At 42.0% G+C, this 21,405-nt stretch overlaps 1 protein-coding gene across 1 annotated transcript; it reads left to right on the plus strand.

The window, feature by feature from the left end:
* The first annotated feature begins 10 nt into the window (after positions 1 to 10).
* On the plus strand, positions 11 to 21,238 carry LOC145865799 (cAMP-dependent protein kinase inhibitor alpha). Its single transcript, XM_082970798.1, has 3 exons — positions 11 to 155; positions 19,526 to 19,703; positions 19,810 to 21,238. The coding sequence occupies exons 2-3, from the start codon at positions 19,553 to 19,555 to the stop codon at positions 19,884 to 19,886; spliced, it is 228 nt and encodes a 75-aa protein (XP_082826924.1). The 5' UTR covers positions 11 to 155; positions 19,526 to 19,552; the 3' UTR covers positions 19,887 to 21,238.
* The last annotated feature ends 167 nt before the right edge of the window (positions 21,239 to 21,405 follow it).

Consider the following 21,405-nt stretch of genomic DNA (forward strand, 5'->3'; position numbering starts at 1 on the left):
GCACGAGCCGTGCCCAGCGCCCAAACGTCATGCCCACGTGCGCCAGAAGAGGTCCAGTTGCATCTGTAGATGCGACAGAAAACAAACGACCGCTTATGTCGCTGTGTGATTAACGGTGCAAAGCAGCTTGTTTGGAAGTCCTCAACACACACAGGGTAAGATTTTATAACGTGTCAAGTTTCGGTGTATGTAATCGGTTTAAATGGTGCTGCTTTCGCTGTGCCTCAAAGGCTGTCAAACTACAGATTGTAGAGAAGTATTTGTCAATACTAACCGATATTTTCTGGTGGTTTGATTTAGGCCGGTTGAAACTCGTCCCCTTGTTTTGCAAATGATACATCGCCACAAATGTGATTACAATGTTGCCATATAGCGGACGTTAATGCTATTACACCGTTGGAACATTAATTAGTACGGTTACATGCACACAATAATGTGATTGTAGATAATCAGATTAATAATAGTTCGATTAAAACGTGTACATACTTTGCACGAACGATTTCCATAATAATTCTGTTTACATGGACACATCTGAAATCAGGCTACATAATGGCTCTATAAAATGTAGAACATCGCCAATCAAAATAAACGCTCTTTCTACAACAGCGAACATGTTCGGACATTAAAGTTTATATGTGAAAACTACTTCTAAAAGACGCATACATTCAGTTGTTCAGAACACAACTCACTCGCGCTAAAGAGGGAGGCTCGCTCGGCTGGTGCTAGCACATCCGCAGATTGAATGCAACACTGGAACGCCGATTAAGGTGTTTACATGTTCTAATAGTTACAAAGATTACTCAGAAAACCAGGTGTTTTAATCGGCGATATTGACCTTGTGCCGATTAAGATAAACAGAGTATGGTGTTTACATGATTTGTGTAATCTACCTACTGCCATAATCCGTTTAATATTTAATTATGAGTGTTTATGTAAACGTTGTAACAACAAAATACACTCACTGTCGCGCTCTAGTCCACATTCGTTCAGATTGAATTAGAGAAATATCGTAATGGGGGGGATTACCAAGCCATGCATCAGGGCCGGTCCTGGCCTTTCTGCTACCGTAGGTGAGACCCAAAAAATTGCAGCCCCTACAAGGATCGTGACAGTAAGCAAAATTTCGTTGTAAAGATGTCTAAAATACGTATTTGTCCAGATATTGAAGTTATTCAATTTAGGTTCTGAGTGAAAGGTGAAAATATGAATTTTCCGGAAGTTGAAATCAGGTTTGTTTTTGGTTCTGAATGAAAGTTGAAAATATGTCATTTTTAGAGTCTTATGTTTGGGCCAAATCAAGGCTGGTCCAGACCAGACAAAATCTGATTGGTTCAGACCGGACCAAAAAACAACTTTTGTGTAAATCCAAGGTCGGTCCGGACTGCACCAAAAATACAAGTCCGGTCTGGACAGGGCAAAAAAAAACGACGTCCAGAAGGCATCAACATCGGTCTGTGTTTACTGAGGTATAGCCTACAACAGGGATGGGGAAACTCCAGTCCTTGGGGGGGGGGGGCAGAGTGGTGTCACACTTTTTCCCCTTCCCTAATCAACACAGCTGATGAAACTAATTGCATTCTAAACTGAGGATCATTATTAGTTAGTTCACTGTTGCTGTCAGATGTGTTAGTGTGACGCCAATCAGGGCCCAGAGGACTGGAGTTGTGCATCCCTGGCCTACAGTGGCATTTGAAATGTTATTTCAGGTGCCCATCTATGTTGTAGGCCTATCATTTTGTAAAACGCCCGAAAAAAGATGGCCGGTCCGGACAGGACCAAAAAAGGATGTCCAAAAGACGTCGGACCGTGCTTACTGGGGTGTAGTCTACCATGTTGCACCCCCCATAACATGAATGAATTCCCATCCATGTGGTAGGCCCACCGTTTTGTAAAACAGGCCGTTGCATTGTCTTTATTACTCCTGATTCCTGTGACTAATCAATTAGTCTATTTAAGTGCTAAATATCAGCTACCCAACTTTATCAGGAGTTATCCTGAACCTATTTGCAATGTGTTTACACAGCGGGAAATGCACTATTAGTATTTGCTTTTTCGCTTGTCAAAAATATACTGATACAAACTTGAAACCACTGATCATGACAACCGGGTAAAACTCCTGGACAACAGTTGTGATTGTCCATTCCATATTATCTGTTTTACTTTGACCTGTCCTGTTTTTAGGATATGTTGTTTGTTAACATGTCAGTGCATTTTTTATTTTTATTTGATTGCATTTAGGTTAGGCTATTTGATCAGAGAAACCTGCATGATGTATCCTAAAAAGTTTCCATCTCAATTACATTGTCATCCATTTTATCTCCAGCCTGAAGGCTACAGAAAAGGCCACACACTCTTTATTCCATATCTGCTACATGGTTTATGTTTGATTTTTTTGGGGGGTGGGGGGCGGAATGTAGGTTGAGTGCCGCAGCCACCCGTCTCTCCAACAGCACCCTGGAGAGGTGCGCTGGGAATGGACAAGATAAATATTTTGCGTCCCTGCCATTGACAAAGTGGGCACTGCTAATCATAGGGCGGCATCAGCGCTCACCTAAAAAGCCCATATGCCACTGGTTGAGAGAAATTGTCATTGTTTTTGGGCAGAATCATGTGAGGTATGATGTGTTGTTGGAGGCGCGTGTTGGCCAGTTAAGCTTAGAAAATGCCGCCCTTGTCAATCTGCCGCCATAGGCGGCCGCCTAGTGAGCGGGCCGGCTCTGCCTTACTTTTTATATCCAGCTAGATTTGTCCTTAAAGACGTTCACTGGATGGAACCAATCTGTTCCTTCATATTGTGTCACATTCAAAGCTAAATGGTGAATAGCTTATGTTCATTAGTTATGGCCATTTTAAGATATACATATTGAAGGATTTGTGTTTGACACATTTCAATTGTTAAATTATTTAGCTATTGGCAGTTTGTGTGAAGGCTATATTGGGAAGGCTGTTGCCCTTAATGTGGAAGGGTTGGCACATGCTTCAGCACAGGGACATGCTTTGGCATGCTGCGTACACACACACATTCACATGGCTGTTGGCCTACGGACGGTTGGCACATAAGTCACAGTACAGAGACATGCTCTGGCATCTTGCAAATGGCATGTGTTGTGGTAATAACAACACATTTGTCAGTCAGTAAATGGGGAAAACCCACGTATACAAAGAAAGCTCATAGTCAAACCAAATTTTATTGGTCACGTGCAGATGTTATTGCAGGTGTAGCGAAATGCTTGTGTTCCTAGCTCCAGCACTGCAGTAGTATCTAACAATTCACAACAATACACACACATCTAAAAGTAAAATAATGGAATTAATGAATGTATAATTATTAAGACGAGCCCTGTCGGAGTATATACAGTTGAAGTCGGAAGTTTACATACACTTAGGTTGGAGTCATTAAAACTCGTTTTTCAACCACTCCACAAATTGCTTGTTAACAATCTATTGTTTTTGGCAAGTCGGTTAGGACATCTACTTTGTGCATGACACAAGTCATTTTTACAACAATTGTTTACAGACAGATTATTTCCCCTATAATTCAGTGTATCACAATTAAAGTGGGTCAGAAGTTTACATACACTAAGTTGACTGTGCCTTTAAACAACTTGGACATTTCCAGAAAATGATGTCTTGGCTTTAGAAACTACTGATAGGCTAATTGACATCATTTAAGTCAATTGGAGGTGTACCTGTGGATGTATTTCAAAGCCTACCTTCAAACTCAGTGCCTCTTTGCTTGACATCATGGGAAAATCAAAAGAAATTAGCCAAGACCTCAAAATTGTAGACCTCCACAAGTCTGGTTCATCCTTGGGAGCAATTTCCAAATGCCTGAAGGTACCACGTTCATCTGTACAAACAATAGCACGCAAGTATAAACACCATGGGACCACGTAGTTGTCATACGGCTCAGGAAGGAGACGCGTTCTGAATCCTGGAGATGAACATACTTTGGTGTGAAAAGTGCAAATCAATCCCAGAACAGCAGCAAAGGACCGTGTGAAGATGCTGGAGGAAACGGGTACAAAAGTATCTATATCCACAGCAAAACAAGTCGACATAACCCGAAAGACAGCTCAGCAAGGAAGATGGCACTGCTCCAAACCGCCATAAAAAAGCCAGACTACGGTTTGCAACTGCACATGGGGACAAAGATTGTACTTTTTGGAGAAATGTCCTCTGGTCTGATGAAACAAAAATGAAAATGTTTGTCCATAATGACCATCGTTATGTTTGGAGGAAAAAGGGGATGCTTGCAAGCTGAAGAACACCATCCCAACCATGAAGCACGGGGGTGGCAGCATCATGTTGTGGGGGTGGTTTGCTGCAGGAGGAACTGGTGCACTTCACAAAATAGATGGCATCATGAGGGAGGAAAATTATGTGGATATATTGAAGCAACATCTCAAGACATCAATCAGTAAGTTAAAGCTTGGTGGCAAATGGGTCTTCCAAATGGACATTCACCCCAAGCATTCTTCTAAAGTTGTGGCAAAATGGCTTATGGACAACAAAGTCAAGATGTTGGGAGTGGCCTTCACAAAGCCCTGACCTCAACCCATAGAAAATTGTGGGCAGAACTGAAAAAGCATGTGTGAGCAAGGAGGCCTACAAACCTGACTCAGTTACACCAGCTCTGTCAGGAGGAATGGGCCAAAATTCACCCAACTTATTGTGGGAAGCTTGTGGAAGGCTACCCAAAACGTTTGACCCAAGTTAAACAATTTAAAGGCAATGCTACCAAATACTAATTGAGGGTATGTAAACTTCTGACCCACTGGGAATGTGATGAAAGAAATAAAAGCTGAAATAAATCTTTCTCTACTATTATGCTGACATTTCACATTCTTAAAATCAAGTGGTGATCCTAACTGACCTAAGACAGGGAATTTTTACTTGGATTAAATGTCATGAATTGTGAAAAACTGAGTTTAAATGTATTTGGCTAAGGCGCTTGTAAACTTCTGACTTCAACTGTGTATATATAATATAAATATATATAAAATGCATGCAGTACCAGTCAAAAGTTTGGACTCATTCAAGGTATATTTTTTTTTACTCTTTTCTGCATTGTAGAATAATAGTGAATACATCAAACTATGAAATTAACATATGGAATCATGTCGTTACCAAAAAAGTGTTAAAAAAAATTCTAAGTACATTTTATATTTTAGATTCTTCAAAATAGCCACCCTTTGGCTAGATGACAGCTTTGCACACTTTTGGAATTCTCTCAACCATGCTGAGTACTTGTTGGCAGCTTTTCCTTCACTCTACTGTCCAACTCATCCCAAACCATCTCAATTGGTTTGAGGTCGGGTGATTGTGGAGGCCAGGTCATCTGATGCAGCACTCATCACTCTCCTTCTTGGTCAAATAGCCCTTATACAGCCTGGAGGTGTGTTGGGGTCATTGTCCTGTTGAAAAACAAATGATAGTCCCACTAAGTGCAAACCAGATGGGATGCCGTATCGCTGCAGAATGCTGTGGTCGCCATGGTGGTTAAGTGTGCCTTGATTGCTAAATAAATTACAGACCGTGTCACCAGCAAAGCACCATCACACCTCCTCGTCTATGCTTCACGGTGGGAACCACACATGAAGAGATCATCCATCCATTCACCTACTCTGCGTCTCACAAAGACACGGTGGTCCGAACCAAAAATCTCCAATTTGGACTCATCAGACCAAAGGACAGATTTCCACCGGTCTAATGTCCATTGCTTGTGTTTCTTGGCCCAAGCAAGTCTCTTCTTATTGGTGTCCGTTAGTAGTGGTTTCTTTGCAGCAATTTCACCATGAAGGCCTGATTCACACAGTCTCCCCTGAACAGTTGATGTTGAGATGTCTCTTACTTGAACTCTGTGGAGCATTTGACAACCCGACTACACGTACCTCTGGAGAATACAGAAATGACTTGAGATCAATAAAAGTAATGCCAATCATGTTGGAGGTAAATTAAATAATCAAAACGTGTTTATGCTTTACATACCAAGTGTTGTCATCGATTCCTTGTGGAGACACCACACCGCTGCTTTTGTCACATGAGATGGCAACAGCTTTCTACCAAAGTATTTGTGTCCTGGTAATACTATTGCATTATTCTCTGCGTAGTTAAAGTTCAAGGACCGTTCTCCTTGTATGACTGGTGGAGGAGAGTCAGGCGTGCTCTACTGATGCTGAAAGACATTCCAGACACACATTTTAGCATTATTATACAATTGATGGCCGTAATCACTGTCAGACACACCTGGCTAACTTGATGGGTCATGAAATCATGTAGCTAGCTAGCTAGCTAAACAAGGAACCATAATCCTAATCCATAGAGTACTAGCAATAAAAATAGATTGTCGTAGCTAGCTAAAGTTAACCAAATAGGACCAATGTTAGCTAGTTAGCTTTCTAACATTAGGCTATAACTAGCAATGCAAATGGCTTTATGAGATAATATTGCTACACAGATCATACACTTAATGCTAATGTTAGCTAGTGAGCCAGTCACCCTAACGTCAGATAGCTAGCTATCTTAACAGTAAGCATTAACTTGCAATGAAAACAACTTGGACAAATTAGAAACATATATCTGAAACTGTAGCTAGACTCTCACCCGTAAACATGGATGAACGCTTCACGGCAGACTGCAACCCCTTTCATTAAATAAGACACGTCCTGTGTCATTTCCATTTTGTTTGTACAACTTGCTTGGCCCGCGTTGTGTCAAGTCACTCTGGTTCACACTGACCGTGTGCAATGCCATGAGAATTTTCAGATCTTACTCCCTCTGTCACGGATGCCATGGTTGCCCTAAGTTTGAAGATGTAATCTGGAGACAAAGTGTTTTATACAACCGCCTTCTGTGTTCTCTTTTCAACTCCCTCTGCATTTGCAATCAAACGCCAGAATTGTATTAATCTCCTTATCATACTCTGCTTCTACCAGACGTTCCCCAGATTTCAAAACTCATGTCAACGTCTTCCGTGACAACACTGTTGATCTCCGTTTCTTCCCCGTCGCTGTCATCGGAAGATTCTACAATGTTTTCTTTCGGAGAGAGTCAGCATGCTACAATCGTCCTCCTGAAAGTAGTCGATCACAACTTTTTTCCACTGACCTTTGTCGATGGCACCTGATACATTTAGGACAGCAATGTTGCTAATGCTCTCGATAACACATTTTCACTTCTCCATGGCTAACATTATATCTTTTGAAAAAACTGCAGTAGAAAGGATTATCAACACCTACTGACCAGCTCAAATAGAGATAAGATGCTATGTGGTTGACCAATCCGAAACTCATCTCTCGGCATGTCCAGCCCCTTCATTATTTCAGGCCATCATGGCTAGCGGAAAAGTATTTACAGATGGCATACAAGTTTGTTATTAAGGCACATGAAAGTTCAAATGTTCCATAAGGCATTTCTGCCAAAAAACGCATTTAGAAAAAAAATACAAAAAAATCATAAAGGTTCAAATGCCTCTCCTGTGTGTGGGTGTGATAGACATTATGGACAGTATGTGGGTATAATATTTAGTGTATCTGTAGAATACGTAGGATAGAATAGTATACAGTGCCTACGGAAAGTATTCAGAACCCTTGACTTTTTCCACATGTAGTTACGTTAGTCTTTCTAAAATGGATTAAATAAAAATCCTCAGCAATCTACCCCATAATGTCAAAGTGAAAACAGGTTTTTAGAAAATTTAGCTAATTTATTAACGTTTTAAAAACCAAAAGACCTTACATAAATAAGTATTCAGACCCTTTGCTATGATACTCGAAATTGAGCTCCGGTGCATCCTGTTTCCATTGATCATCCTTGATATGTTTCTACAACTTGATTGGTAAATTCAATTGATTGGGCATCATTTGGAAAGGCACACACCTGTCTATATAAGGTCCCACAGTTGACAGTGCATGTCAGAGCAAAAACCAAGCCATGAGGTTGAAATCATTGTCCGTAGATCGTCGAGACAGGATTGTGTCGAAACGCAGATCTGGGGAAGGGTACTAAAACATTTCTGCAGCGTTGAAGGTCCCAAAAAGCACAGTGGCCTCCATCATACCTATATGGAAGAAGTTTGGAACCACTGAGACACTCCCTAGAGCTGGTCGCAGGGCCAAAGAGAGCAATCAGGGGAGAAGGGCCTTGGTCCGGGAGGTGACCAAGAATCCGATAGTCACTCTGACAGAGCTCCAGAGTTCCTCTGTGGAGATGAAAGAACCTTCCAGAAGGACAACCATCTCTGCAGCATTCTACCAATCAGGCCTTTATGGTAGATTGGCCAGACGGAAGCTACTCCTCAGTAAAAGGCACATGACAGGTAGCTTGGAGTTTGCCAAAAGGCACCTGAGACCATGAGAAACAAGTCTTTGGTCTGATGAAACCAAGATTGAACTCTTTGGCATGAATGCCAAGCATCACATCTGGAGGAAACCTGGCACCATCCCTACGATGAAGAATGGTGGTGGCAGAATCATGCTGTGGGGATTTTTTTTTTAGCGGCAGGGACTGGGAGACTAGTCAGGATCGAGGCAAAGATGAACGGAGCAAAGTACAGAGATCCTTGATGAAAACCTACTCCATAGCTCTCAGGACCTTAGACTGGGGCGATGGTTCACCTTCCAACAGGACAGCAACCATAACATGCTGACCAGACTGCATGTGCATGTTGATTTTTGTCCACCCACACCAGACTCGATCAGGACATGCAGGTTGAAATATCAAAACAAACTCAACCAACTATATTAATTTGGGGACAGCTCAAAAAGCATTAAACATTTATGGTAATTTAGATGGCCTGCTTGCTGTTGCTTGCTAATTTGTCCTGAGATATAAACATTGGGTTGTTATTTTACATGAAATGCACAAGGTTCTCTACTCCGACAATTAATCCACAGATGGAAGGATAAACCAAGTTTGATTCTAGTCATCTCTCCTCCTTCAGGCTTCTTCTTCTTTGGACTATATATGGCGGTTGGCAACCAACTTTAAGGTGCATTACCACCACCAACTGGACAGGAGTGTGAACCTCAGTTCATCTTTCAATCACCCACGTGGGAATATGCTCCTAAAAACCAATGAGGAGATGGGACTTGCAGCGCATCAAGCGTCACAAATAAAACCAAGTTCTAATTTGGCGCCTGGCTACGCAAACGCTTGTTGATGCGCGCGAGCGCAATGATTGATTGTGTACATTTATTTTGCGAGTAGTGTGGTCAGCATGTAAGCACACAGCCAAGACAACGCAGGAGTGGCTTCGTGATAAGTCTCTGAATGTCCATTAGAGGCCGGACTTAAACCTGAACCTGAAAATAGTTATGCAGCAACGCTCCCCATCCAACCTGACATAGCTTGAGAGGATCTGCAGAGAAGAATGGGAGAAACTCCCCAAATACAGGTGTGCCAAGCTTGTAGCATCATACCCGAGAAGACTTGAGGCTGTAATCTCTGCCAAAGGTGCTTCAACAAAGTACTGAGTAACAGGTCTGAATGCTTATGTAATATTTGTTTTTTTATTTGTAATAAATTTAGAAAAATTCTAAACCTGTTTTTGCTTTGTCATTATGGGGTATTGTGTGTAGATTGAGGACATTTTTTTTTTTTTGTAATCCATTTTAGAATAAGGCTGTAATCTAACAAAATGTGGAAAAAGTCAAGGGGTCTGAGTACTTCCCTGTGTGTGTGTGTGTGGTGTGTGTGTGTGTGTATAAAGCAATAGTTGAATAGGATGTCAGTGAATAGAATACAATATATACATATGAAATTAGTAAAACAGTATGTAAACATTATTAATGTGACCAGTGCTCCATTATTGAACTGACCAGTGAATCCATAGGGCCCGTAGACTCCAAGGTGCAGGGTTTAGTAACGGGATGGTAGCCTTCTAGTGACGGTGACTAAGGTTCAGGGTACTGGGTGAAGGACGGTTAGGGATGGCTATTTAAGTCTGATGGCCTTGAGATTGAAAAACTGCTTCTGTCTGTCTCAGTCCCAGCTTTGATGCATCAGTACTGACCTCGCCTTCTGGATGGTAGCGGTGTGAACAGGTAGTGGCTCAGGTGGTTGATGATCTTTTTGGCCTTCCTGTGACATCGGGTGCTGCAGGTATCCTGGAGGGCAGGCCGTGTGCCCCCGGTGATGCTTTGGGCAGACTGCACCACCCTCTGGAGAGCCCTGTGGTTGTGGGCGGTGTAGTTGCCGTACCAGGCGGTGATACAGCCTGACATGATGCTCTCGATGGTGCATCTGTTTGTGAGGGCCTTCGGGAATTTCTTCAGCCTCCTGAAGTTGAAGAGGCACTTTTGCACCACCTTCACTACTCTGTCTGTGTAGGTGGACCATTTCAGATTGCCAGTGATGTGTACGCAGGGGACCTTGAGGTTGTTCACCTTCTCCGCTACGCCAGGGCCCTCACCACCTCCCTCTTGTCATTGTTGGTAATCAGACCTACTACTTTTGTGTTGCCTGCAATCTTGATAATTGAGTTGGAGGCATGCATGGGTGAATAGGGAGTACAGGAAGGGGCTGAGCATGCACCCTTGTGAGGAAGGGGCTGAGCATGCACCCTTGTGGGGCCCCTGTTGAGGATCAATGTAGTGGTGTTGTTTCCTACCTTCACCACCTGGGGGTTGCACAGGGTGGGGTTAAGACCCAGGGCCTGAGCTTAATGATGAGCTTGGAGGGTACTATGGTGTTGAAGTCTGAGCTGTAGTCAATGAACAGCATTCTTACGTAGGTATTCCTCTTCTCCAGATGGGATAGGGCCGTGTGCATTGCGATGGCGATTGCATCGTCTGTGGATCTATGCAAATTGAAGTGGGTCTAGGTGTCAGGTAAGGTGGAGGTGATATGATCCTTAACTAACCTCTCAAAGCACTACATTATGACAGACATGAGTGCACTGAGGCTATAGGTATTTAGTTCAGTTAGCCTTCTTGGGTACAGGAACAATGGTGGACATCTTGAAGCAAGTGGGGACAGCAGACTGGGATAGTGAGAGATTGAATATGTTCATAAACACTCCAGCTAGCTGGTCTGCACATGCTCTGAGGATGCGGCTAGGGATGCAGTCTTGGCCGGCAGCCTTGCGAGGGTTAACACGCTTGCATGTCTTACTCGTGTCGACCACAGAGAATGAGACCACACAGTCCTCTGGAGCGGCCCACCACGCTAGCACTGTGTTATCCTCAAAGCGGGCGAAGGTGTTTAGCTTGTCCGGAGCAAGACGTCGGTGTCCGTGACATGGCTGGTTTTCTCTTTGTAGTCCGTTGGGTCAGACGAGCGTTGAATAGAACTTAGCACGGTACTTCCTGTTTGAGTTTTTGCCTATAGGAAGGGGGGAGCAGAATGCAGTCGTGATCTGATTTGCCGAAGGGAGGGCCTTGTAGCCATCCCGGAAAGGAGAGTAACAATGGTCGAGTGTCTTTGAAGCACGAGTACTACAGGCAATGTGTTGACAGAATTTTGGTAGCGTTTTCCTCATATTTGCTTTGTTCAAGTCCCCAGCTACAATAAATGCGGCCTCGGGATTAGAGGTAGACTGATTATGATTTTTCAACGCTGATACCGACTTTATTGGAAGTCCAAAAAAAGCAGATACTGATTAATCGTCCGAATATTCGTTTTTTTAATATATCTATATATATATTATTTATTTATTTATTTGTAATGACAATTACAACAATACTGAATGAACACTTTTATTTTTTTATTTTAACAATATAATCCATAAATAAAATCAATTTAGTCTCAAATAAATAATGAAACATGTTCAATTTGGTTTAAATAATGCAAAAACAGTGTTGGAGAAGAAAGTAAAAGTGCAATATGTGCCATGTAAAAAAGCTAACGTTCAAGTTCCTTGCTCAGAACATGAGAACATATGAAAGCTGGTGGTTCCTTTTAACATGAGTCTTCAATATTCCCAGGTAAGAAGTTTTAGGTTGTAATTATTATAGGAATTATAGGACTATTTCTCTCTATACCGTTTGTATTTCATATACCTTTTGACTATTGGATGTTCTTATAGGCACTTTAGTATTGCCAGCCTAATCTTGGGAGTTGATAGGCTTGAAGTCATTAACAGCGCTGTGCTTCAAGCATTGCGAAGAGCTGCTGGCAAATGCAGGAAAGTGCTGTTTTGAATGAATGCTTATGAGCCTGCTGCTGTCTACCACCGCTCAGGCAGACTGCTCTATCAAATCATAGACTTAATTATAATACAGAAATACGGGCCTTTGGTCATTACTATGGTCAAAACCTGGAAACTATCATTTAGAAAACAAAACGTTTATTCTTTCAGTGAAATACGGAACCGTTCCGTATTTTATTGAATGGGTGGCAACCCTAAGTCTAAATATTGCTGTTACATTGCACAACCTTCAATGTTATGTCATAATTATGTAAAATTCGGGCCAATTAATTACGTAAAATTCGGGCCAATTTAATTACGGTCTTTGTTAGGAAGAAATGGTCTTTATGCAGTTCGCATGAGCCAGGCGACCCAAATTGCTACGTATACCCTGACCCTGTTGCACTGAACGCAAGAGAAGTGACACAATTTCCCTAGTTAATATTGCCTGCTAACATGAATTTCTTTTAACTAAATTTGCAGGTTTAAAAAAAAAAACTACTTGTCTATTGATTTAAAAAAAGGCATTGATGTTTATGGTTAGGTACATTGGGTAACGATAGTGCTTTTTTCGCGAATGCGCTTTTGTTAAATCATCACCTGTTTGTGATTCGATTATAAATTAACCGGCACCACATTGATTATATGCAACGCAGGACAAGCTAGTTAAACTAGTAATATCATCAACCATGTGTAGTTAACCTGTTGGGGATAGGGGGCAGTATTTGCACGGCCGGATAAAAAACGTACCCGATTTAATCTGGTTACTACTCCTGCCCAGTAACTAGAATATGCATATAATTATTGCCTTTGGATAGAAAACACCCTAAAGTTTCTAAAACTGTTTGAATGGTGTCTGTGAGTATAACAGAACTCATATGGCAGGCAAAAACCTGAGAAGATTCCTTACAGGAAGTGGCCTGTCTGACCATTTCTTGACCTCCTTGATCATCTCTAACAAAAACGGGATCTCTGGCATGACGTGACACTTCCTACGGCTCCCATGGGCTCTCAGAAGGCGGGAAAAAGCTGAACGATGTAATTCCATCCCCAGGCTGAAACACATTAGCGCGTTTGGCAAGTGCTCTATCAGAGGGCCATCAGACTGAGGCTCGTGCATGAGGGGATAGCATGCTTTTACTTTCACTCTCTTTGTATTAAAAAATGATTTCCCGGTCGGAATATTATCGCTTTTTTATGAGAAAAATGGCATAAAAATTGATTTTAAACAGCGGTTGACATGCTTCGAAGTACGGTAATGGAATATTTAAAAAAAAATTTGTCACGAAACGCATCGTGCTCGTCACCCTTATTTACCCTTTCGGATAGTGTCTTGAACGCATGACCAAAACGCCGCTATTTGGATATAACAATGGATTATTTGGGACCAAACCAACATTTATTATTGAAGTAGGGGTCCTGGGAGTGCATTCTGATGAAGAACAGCAAAGGTAATAACATTTTTCTTATAGTAAATCTGACTTTGGTGAGAAATAGCCCGGCATCACAGGGCTAGCTATCTACTTAGACTATTGCAAAATGTGCTTTCACCGAAAAGCTATTTTAAAATCGGACATATCGAGTGCATAGAGGAGTTCTGTATCTATAATTCTTAAAATAATTATGTTTTTTGTGAACGTTTATCGTGAGTAATTTAGTAAATTCACCGGAAGTGTTCGGTGGGAATGCTAGTCACCTGCTAATGTAAAAAGCTGGTTTTTGATATAAATATGAACTTGATTGAACAGACATGCATGTATTGTATAACATAATGTCCTAAGATTGTCATCTGATGAAGATCATCAAAGGTTAGTGCTGCATTTAGCTGTGGTTTGGGTTTTTGTGACATTATATGCTAGCTTGAAAAATGGGTGTCTGATTATTTCTGGCTGGGTACTCTGCTGACATAATCTAATGTTTTGCTTTCGTTGTAAAGCCTTTTTGAAATCGGACAGTGTGGTTAGATTAAGGAGAGTCTTGTCTTTAAAATGCTGTAAAATAGTCATATGTTTGAGAAATTGAAGTAATAGCATTTCTAAGGTATTTGAATAACGCGCCACGGGATTCAACTGGCTGTTGAGTAGGTGGGACGCAAGTGTCCCACCTAGCCCAGAGAGGTTAACTAGTGATTATGTTAAGATTGTTTGTTTTTTTATAAGATAAGTTTAATGCTAGCTAGCAACTTACCTTGGCTCCTTGCTGCACTCGCGTAACAGGTGGTCAGCCTGCCATGCAGTCTCCTCATGGATTGCAAAGTAATCAGCCATAATTGGCGTCCAAAAATGCCGATTACCGATTTATGAAAACTTGAAATCAGCCCTAATTAATCGGCCGACCTCTACTCAGGATATGTGGTTTCCAGTTTACGCAAAGTCCAGTGTAGTTCATTGCGGGCCGTCGGGGTATCGGCTTGAAGGGGAAGATGCACGCCTGTGACTATAACTGAAAACAATTATCTTGGGAGGTAATACGGTCGGCATTTGATTGTGAGGTATTCTAGGTCGGGTGAACAAAAGGACTTGAGTTCCTGTACGTTATGACTCCATGAGTAGTTAGTCATGAAACATCCACCTGTGCCTGCCTTCTTCCCGGAGAGTTCTTTATTCCTGATGTACTGAGAACCCAGCTGGCTGTATGGATGGGGTCAGTACATCCGGAGAGAGCCATAATTCTGTGAAATATGTATGTTACAGTCCCTGATGTCTCTCTGGAAGGAGATCCTTGCCCTGAGTTTGTCTACTTTATTGTCCAAGGACCGAACATTAGTGGGAAATGTACTATGAAGTGGTGGATGGTTTGCACGCCTACTGAGACCGACTAGAAGTCCACTCTGAATACCTCTTCTCCAACGGCGGTGTCTTGGAGCAGCCTCAGGGATTTCAATTACCTCGGGGGGGTACAAACTAAGGATCCAATTTGGGAAAGTTGTTTTTCTGGTTATAATGCTGGCAACTATGTAATTACACAAAAAAAATGTTCTGGGCAAATAAGAAATGACACACAAAAAAAAAAAATATATACTGAAAAGCTACTTAGGAGCTGGAAGTAGAGCTGCCATGTCTGTCGGTGCCATCTTAACAAGTTTATGCTGATCTTAGCTTCTTGTGTGTGTCTGTAAATTATGTAAAACATAAATATTTCAGAGGGATATGAGGGCTGATTTGGTACAAACTGTACTAGGCTGTCATTACAGTCCCACCACTACAACCAGCCCTGTAGCCTACACGCCACATTTAAATCTCACAGCTAAGAAAAGTACAGTATGAGGCTGATATTTCACTCCACAAGTGTGTTCGCCACACCAGTGATGAGCCAGCAAGCCTAGTTAGAGTAATAGGTTCTGTATATCAGTCTATCCTCTCAGTTCCCATCCATTTCCTGATTTTGTGCTTCTGACACAAAGATAAGGATATTGATGTGGATCACATGGACATTTAAACATGTAAAGGAGTTGTCTGTATACTGTAAACACTCATACTCTGTTTTGTTCAGTAACAACTGTTTATTTCCTGCCTTTTTAACCGTATTCTCGATTATGTCTGACAAAAAGGCCCTGTGGGATTGTTGGCGTAACAACCAATCCAAAGGAACCCCAGTGTATGACCAGTGTGGAGTGACTGGGGTCCTCATTAGTAGGGAATGACCCTAGTCCAAAAGCTGTTTACTCTTTTCTTTTTTTTTAAGAAGAATTTGGATTTCAGCCAATGCATACTAATACTTAACAGTGTGTCCTTCATTTGGGTAAGAATTCTAGAATATACAGTTGAAGTCGGAAGTTTACATGCACTTAAGTTGGAGTCATTAAAACAACCACTCCACAAACTTCCTGTTAACAAACTATAGTTTTGGCAAGTCTGTTAGGACATCTACTTTGTGCACGACACAAGTAATTTTTCCAACAATTGTTTACAGACAGATTATTTCACTTATTCACTATCACAATTCCAGTGGGTCAGAAGTTTGCATACACTAAGTTGACTGTGCCTTTAAACAGCTTGGAAAATTCAAGAAAATGATGTCATGGCTTTAGAAGTTTCTGATAGGCTAATTGACATAATTTGAGTCAGTTGGAGGTGTACCTGTGGATGTATTTCAAGGCCTACCTTCAAACTCAGTGCCTCTTTGCTTGACATCATGGGAAAATCAAAAGAAATCAGCCAAGACCTCAGAAAAATAATTGTAGACCTCCACAAGTCTGTTTCATCCTTGGGAGCAGGAAGGAGACACGTTCTGTCTCCTAGAGATGAACGTACTTTGGTGCGAAAAGTGCAACTCAATCCCAGAACAACAGCAAAGGACCTTGTGAAGATGCTGGAGGAAACAGGTCCAAAAGTATCTATATCCACAGTAAAACGAGTCCTATATCGACATAACCTGAAAGGTCGCTCAGCAAGGAAGAAGCCACTGCTCCAAAACCGCCATAAAAAAGCCAGACTACAGTTTGCAACTGCAAACTGTAGTCTGGGACAAAGATTGTACTTTTTGGAGAAATGTCCTCTGGTCTGATGAAACAAAACTGTTGAACTGTTTGGCCATAATGACCATCGTTATGTTTGGAGGAAAAAGGGGGATGCTTGCAAGCCAAAGAACACCATCCCAACCATGAAGCACAGGGATGGCAGCATCATGTTGTGGGGGTGCTTTGCTGCAGGAGGGACTGGTGCACTTTACAAAATAGATGGCATCATGGGGGAGGAAAATTGTGGATATATTGAAGCAACATCTCAAGACATCAGTCAGGAAGTTAAAGCTTGGTGGCAAATGGGTCTTCCAAGCATACTTCCAAAGTTGTGGCAAAATAGCTTAAGGACAATAAAGTCAAGGTATTGGAGTGGCCATCACAAAGCCCTGACCTCAATCCCATTGAAAATTTGTGGGCAGAACTGAAAATGTGTGTGCGAGCAAGGAGGCCTACTAACCTGACTCAGTCACACCAGCTCTGGCAGGAAGAGTGGGACAAAATTCACCAAACTTATTGTGGAAAGCTTGTGGAAGGCTACCTGAAACGTTTGAACCAAGTTAAACAATTTAAAGGTAATGCTACCAAATACTGAGTGTATGTAAACTTCTGACTCAGTGGGAATGTGATGAAAGAAATAAAAGCTGAAATAAGTAATTCTACTATTATTCTGACATTTCACATTCTTAAAATCAAGTGGTGATCCTAACTGACCTAAAGACGGGGAATTTTTACTTGGATTTAATGTCTGGAATTATGAAAAACTGAGTTTAAATGTATTTGGCTAAGGTGTACGTAAACTTCCGACTTCAACTGTAGATACAATGACGGTTCTGAATGCAGAAAGAAATGTAAAACTGTTCATAAGATAAGGTGATGATGGTGATGTCACTGCCTGAGTGTGTTTGTAGGGACTGGGTTCTCTGGGTGCTGACCAGTGAGCCTTTTCCTCTGGCTCCAGCAGTGGTGCATGGATAAAATCACTGGGGAAGCCAACCACAGTAAAAAGCCATCTTACAACCTATGTGTTGTGATAATTGTTGTTTTCTCTATAACCTGTTAGTTCATATGCCTTGACACCATGATATATAGGCCTAAAGCTGAGAAAATAAGAACACACAGTGGCAGAATAAATTCAACCACACCTTTGTTTCATCACAAAACCGGAGAGCAACCTCTGTCCGGTGAAGTCCACAAAGCATATAGCGTGTAACAAACAGTTATATGACCTACAGCATGGTCAAGCAAGTTAGTTTCCGACCTTTTCGGACTACTAAACAACTATTTATTCAATGTCAACATTTGAACATCTAATCACCTATGCTTCGTCTAATACAGTGACAACTGAAAGATGCACTTCAGTAAAATCATGGAGGATAAAACACACAAAGTCTGAGTATTACTTCTGTTGTGGTCCTTTTTAATTCCATTCAATGGAAGCTAAATATGCTGTCTCTCCATGGTACTTATTTCTGTGTGCGTGCAAATAGAAAAAACATGTTGACTCACCCTACTTGTAGAGAAACGCCAATGCCATCCTCCTCTCTCATGTTGCCTTAACAGTCTGACTCGGTTTTTGTTGTCCTAGGCTACCTGGCTAAAATGCTTGCTCGCTCGCCTAACTTCCTTCCATGGGCAACGATGTGCCAGGCCAGCTAGTTAACATTAGCCAGCCAACTACATCTAGCTACATGTTGAACTTCTGTCCTCTCAGGCCAGGGGCACAACAATGTATGAATTAATGGTTGGATCAGAATCGCCATTATAATCATTGGCCAGTATGGACTTTTAAGTAAAACCTCAAGTCCAAATCCCTATCTCCATTCATGGCTAATTTAGGAAAGGGATGATTTTTAGCTAGCCACCGGAGGACAACGACACAACGAGATGCAACAATTCAAGTTTTTTCTGTCAATGATGTTTGGTTTTTTACTGTGATTGGTGTGAAGCCAAATCCAAACTGGCTTCCCTTGACACTTATTTTTTTGGTGTGCCAGGACCATTCACAGCTGAGCTCACTGTTTCGCTCAATGCTGATTGGCTATTATTTTAATCAAGGGAGGCCAACTGCTCACTGGCTTCCCTTGCATTCAATACTATGGGTGGCAACGATGTCATATTATTTTTGACCAGACCCCATATATGGGCTCCACATACAGAGACAGAGGGGCGTCGTTTCGTTCACTTGGCTGCTTTCTCTGGTGAGATACATTCAACCTCTTGCGAATTGAAGGACATTTATAAAACACAGAAAACATATACATTCATTATTTTGTATATATTTTTGTTTTCTTGGTCATTTTTGGGGGGGAAGCTTGGTTTCCCTTGGCATCTATGACTACACACTACTATCTGGCTCCCCTCAGCAGATGGCTGTTGTAGGGCAGGGTTTCCCAACGGGCGGCACGCTGATGTTTTTATTTTCCCCCACGCCCCCCCCAAAAAAACATTTTAATTGTTGGACATAAGACTAAAAAAACACCCAACCATCCATTTAAGAACAAATTGTCCCGGGGCTGAATCTAGTTGATGATCCCTGGTCTAGGACAACTCCATGGTAACGGAATTACACTGATACTCAGTTTTGTATACCAAACAAAAACCAACTTAAACAAGCATACACATGCACAAGGACTACTTTAAAAATGTCCACTGAAAATTGTACAAAAACACATTTACAGGAAAAACTATGCAGATACAAAGTTTGGTAACAGAATAAAACTGAGATTTTTACTTTAATTCTGTTACCTAACTTTGCATCTGCAGGATTTATTTTTTATTTTTATGTATTCTTACTATCTGTGTAAATTGTTCAAAGTAGTCATTAAACTTTTAAATCAATGGTTTTTGTTTGGCTTCCATTTTAAAGTGACACACACACACACACACCGAGAGGGTGTATTTGTATTTATACTGTGTGTTCCCCTGTCTCCCAGGCCCTGCTATGTTGAGGTGTGTCAGCTATGACTGATGTGGAGGCGACGTATGAAGACTTCATCGCTTCGCGGCGGACCGGCCGACGGAACGCCGTACACGATATCCCACAATCCCCTGAGGCACAGGGACCCAGCGACCTATCACAGGACCTGGCACAGCTCAACATCAACAAATCAGGTCAGAGCATTGGACACACACATATATTCACACCGGCACACACGTAGACATGCGCACGCACACACACACTGACTCAATTGCCCTTCTGCTCTCTTCTCTCTCTCAGGTGAAAGAGAGGATGCTGAAAAGAGCAAGACCCCGTCGGAGTCTTCATCCCAACCAGAAGAGGGAGGTAAAGAGTAGGGGAGCTAGCAGACGATCCAGAACTGGACCAAAACTGCTGCTCTTTTTCCAAACTACTGATCTGTGAACTGTAGACCTTCTACCTACTACCGGCCAGTAGAGCTTCCCAACCCGCTCTCAGAACTCTGCTCTGAGCCAATAACATGAGTTGTTGGCATTACCTAGGCAGTCACAGCACACTGAGTCCTCTGTGCTGGTCCTCGTCCCAACAGTCTTAAAAAGCTTCCTTTCCTTGCCTCCTTTCCTTCTAAACAACGGAAGCTGAAATTAAAACAAGCCGTTTCCGATTCTCCTCTTTCTCCCAGAAGTTTGTATAAGGGAAGTAACGGAGTTGGATTAATATGGTGTGGCTGATGAAAGCAATATTGTTTTATCCTACCTAGTCCATTGACCCTTCAATGGTCCTTCCTAAAGGAAAGGAAACGAGGAAAGGTAGCCAATTAAGGTGATTTGTACATGACCAAAGAAGTTTTCAACAGAGGAAGGGGAACTTCCCTAACCACCCATGGGGATTCACTATGGTTACCATCCTTAACACAGGACTGTCGCTCAGAACAATGAACAGTGGTTGGACACGGACTCCTGCTCTTTCTTCTCTGCCCTGATGCCATTGGCCCGGGCCCCCTGTCAATCATGTGGACATCCTTACAGGAACAACAACCCCCTTTTACTCTCTAAATGATTGAACCTTCATTTAACCAGGAGATATCCTGAGATTGAGAATCTATTTTACCAGAGACCTGGAAATGCAGGCTGTTGGAAACTAAAACATCATATATATATAAATATTGCCATGATATGATAATTGGAGACACTGACGCTGAAACATGGCCGTTAATTTCACTTCTCCAACAGGTTGTTTCTTCTGTGGCCTACGCTGCTAACTGATGTCCCCTCCACAGTGTGTGGCTGATCAGCATGTGTGTGTGCTGTCCCATGGTCATGTCCTGATGTCTCACTCACTGCACCAGGTGTAATGAGTGATGTCTGTGTTCTATCAAATGAGCTATTCATCCGTTTTCACTAAAGGATGCTTAGAGGGATAGTTCACCCTAAATTCAAAGTTGGTCAGATATTCTCTAATAACGAAACCGGGCCTAAATGCTACATAGCACAGTCCAATCCTAGTGGTACAGTCCAATCCTAGTGGTACAGTCCAATGCTGTTTATAATGAAAGCCTACTAGCTGTATGAACTCTACATGTAGTGTTTTCCATATGTATTTGTGTATTTATTTATTTATTAACCTACTAACAAGAGCACTAGTTTTGATGGTGAGACTGACATGCTGGCTGCAGGCCATTTGTTGATTTGTTTGTTTTGGATATACAAATAAAGACCATAATTGAGAAGTGACTATGAATTGTTGGGATGTGACTGTGGATCGTTGGGAGGTGACTGTGGATCGTTGGGAGGTGACTGTGGATCGTTGGGAGGTGACTGGATCGTTGGGAGGTGACTGTGGATCGTTGGGAGGTGACTGGATCGTTGGGAGGTGACTGTGGATCGTTGGGAGGTG

Source organism: Salmo salar, chromosome 29, assembly GCF_965601325.2.
Source record: "Salmo salar chromosome 29, fSalSal1, whole genome shotgun sequence".
In the NCBI taxonomy this organism is placed as follows: Eukaryota; Metazoa; Chordata; class Actinopteri; order Salmoniformes; family Salmonidae; genus Salmo; species Salmo salar.

What these genes read in the sequence shown, in the direction of transcription:
- LOC145865799 (XM_082970798.1), top strand. Translation starts at nt 19,553, where the DNA reads ATGACTGATGTGGAGGCGACGTATGAAGACTTCATCGCTTCGCGGCGG. An exon ending in GCTCAACATCAACAAATCAG is followed by an intron (nt 19,704 to 19,809) that starts GTCAGAGCATTG and finishes TCTCTCTCTCAG; the next exon opens with GTGAAAGAGAGGATGCTGAA.